The sequence below is a fragment of the Cygnus atratus genome, chromosome 3 (assembly GCF_013377495.2).
Source record: "Cygnus atratus isolate AKBS03 ecotype Queensland, Australia chromosome 3, CAtr_DNAZoo_HiC_assembly, whole genome shotgun sequence".
In the NCBI taxonomy this organism is placed as follows: Eukaryota; Metazoa; Chordata; class Aves; order Anseriformes; family Anatidae; genus Cygnus; species Cygnus atratus.
In genome coordinates this window covers 119,379,882-119,382,183 of record NC_066364.1, presented here as the reverse complement: position 1 = coordinate 119,382,183, position 2,302 = coordinate 119,379,882, and the positions used below count along the sequence as shown (strand labels likewise).

The following is a 2,302-nucleotide window of genomic DNA, read 5'->3' as shown; positions in this document are numbered from 1 at the left end:
TGGAAGCCAAATCAGCGTTTCACATTTGATATTTTTAAGCCCAGTTGGGTTTTGCAGAGCTGAAGAGCAACCTGGGCAGGTAATTGCAACCCCATCCCATCTAAACCTGTCTATTCCCTATTAACCCTTTACTTCAAGGAGCAGAGGTTTATAAATCAGCTAATGTTCCAGACCTTTTGCCGTAAGGAATGATTTTGGCTGCCTTCATATCTGTGCATCTGACTCCCAGACCTGCCTTTTCTGAAAGAGAATCAGGTCCTGCCTTCTCTGAAGCCCCAAGACTGGCTTTCAGATGTGAAGGCATGCAAAATCATCTTGGACAGATAGCATTACCCCTCTCCTTTCCCCCCTTTTTTTTCCCCCTTTGCAAAACACACTCCTTGGCACTTGCAGCTCCACATCCCTGCTCCCCTGGAGGCGCGGGCGCTGTTACCTGCGCTCGCCGCCTGCCCCGCCATGGCTCTCCGGCTGCTCGGGCACCCAGCAGTAGTTGTCCGCTGCACTTTTGGCTGGCTGCTTCTCCCGCTTGGCTGCCCTCTTCCTGCAGGCCAGCATGACCAGGGCTAAGGCCAGCAGCACCAGGATGGCCACCAGGCTGCCCAGGATGTAGTAGAGGAGCAGCCGGGGGCCGTCGGCGCCGTGCTCGGGGCTGTGATCCGACCCCAGTGCTGTGGGGGCTGGCAGCATCATCCTGCTAGGAGTGGCAGAAGGGCTGCGAGTGCTTGTGGTCCACGAGGCGCCTGCTGTTTGGAGGATGCTGGTGGTCTCTGGGGTGCCTGCAGGCTCCTCTCTGGCGGTGGGGGTGGCGCGGCAGCCATGTCTATCCTCCTGTGGGAGGAAGCCGGGTGGGCAGAGGCACTCAAAGCTCCCAGGCAGGTTGCGGCAGGGCCCAGGGCAGGGGTTCCGCAGGCACTCGTCCACATCCAGGCAGGCGTCGCCACCAGGCTGGTAGCCAGGTCGGCAGGCACACTGGAAGGAGCCGGGGAGGTTGAGGCAGAGCTGGGGGCAGGTGCCAGGCTGGGCGCACTCATCCTCATCGTGGCAGTGGCGGCCACCAGGTCCTGTCAGCCGGTAGCCCGGCTGGCAGGTGCAGGTGAAGCTGCCGGCTGTGTTGTGGCACTCGTGCTGGCAGGGCCCCTCCAGGCACTCATCCACGTCCAGGCAGCGGCGGCCGTCGGGTGCCAGGACGTAGCCGGTCTCACAGATGCACTCGAAGCCTCCAGGCCGGGGCTGGCAGGACCCCTGGCAGGGGTTGGAGTGGCAGGCGTCCTCCAGCAGGCAGGAGGCCATGTCGGGGCCCAAGACGTAGCCGGGCTGGCAAGCGCATCGCAGGGGCTGCCCCGGCTCTTCCAGGCACAGCTGTTGGCAGCCCCCATTGCTGTGGGCACAGCCGGCAGGGCAGAGGGGCCCGGGGGGGTGCCAGGCGAAGCCGCCCCCCTCCAGCGGCCCCTTGCAGAGGGTGAAGGCTGGGTCCTTGGCCCCCTCGCACACTGCCTCCACCAGCGTGCCAAAGGGGGCTGCCACCAGCCGGGGGCTGCGCACCCCAAAGGGTGTCACATAGCTGACCCGGCCAGGGCCCCCCAGCCACAGGGGCCCGCACATCCCCTGGAAGCTGAACTTGCAGAGGAAGGCAGGCAGCGTGGCACGGCAGGAGCGGTCGACCCAGCCCAGGGTCCTGTCGGGGCCTGCGGGCTGCAGGGTGACACAGCGGGTGCTGAGGCAGGTGACCTGGGGCTCGGCCAGCCAGGCCGAGTAGTTGCCGGGCTCCCCACCGGCCACCCAGGTGAAGCCCCGCAGCGGCTCCTGGGGCTGCATGCAGTGGCCACGCTCCAGCCGCAGCCCGATCCAGGCTGCGCCGGCCGCGCTGGCTGCCATCAGCTGCCCCAGCCGCTCGGCCTCGGCCGCGCTGCCTGCCGGAGCCAGGTTACCGCCGTTGTGTTGGCAGCGCTCCTGGGCGCCGTTCCAGCCCAGCTCATCCCGGTGCAGCGTGTAGCAGGCGGTGCCGGCGCAGAGCACCTCGACGTTCTCGCTCCACGCCACCGGCAGCAGCGGCAGCAGCAGCAGCAGAGCCGCAGCCATCCCGCCGGTTGGACGGACGGACGGACACTGCCTCACATCCCCTCAGCTCGCCAAGCTCACCCCGCACGCATCCTGTGCTGCCGGGGCTCCTATTTATCACCGGAGGCTACTGCTTCCTGTAGCGTGGCTGCGCCGCTCACTGCTTGTTGGACACAGCTGGGATGTTTGCCTCCGTTTCTTCTCTTCTCCTCCAGCGATGCAGGCTGCTCGTTCCCATTTCAGA

The 2,302-nt window shown here is 65.5% G+C and overlaps 1 protein-coding gene across 1 annotated transcript; it reads right to left on the bottom strand.

Moving 5' to 3' along the window:
• Positions 1-429: 429 nt before the first annotated feature.
• CD93 (CD93 molecule) lies at positions 430-2,079 on the bottom strand. The gene has a single exon (XM_035565456.1). It carries the CDS (start codon positions 2,077-2,079, stop codon positions 430-432), a length of 1,650 nt encoding a protein of 549 aa, XP_035421349.1.
• Positions 2,080-2,302: the final 223 nt, after the last annotated feature.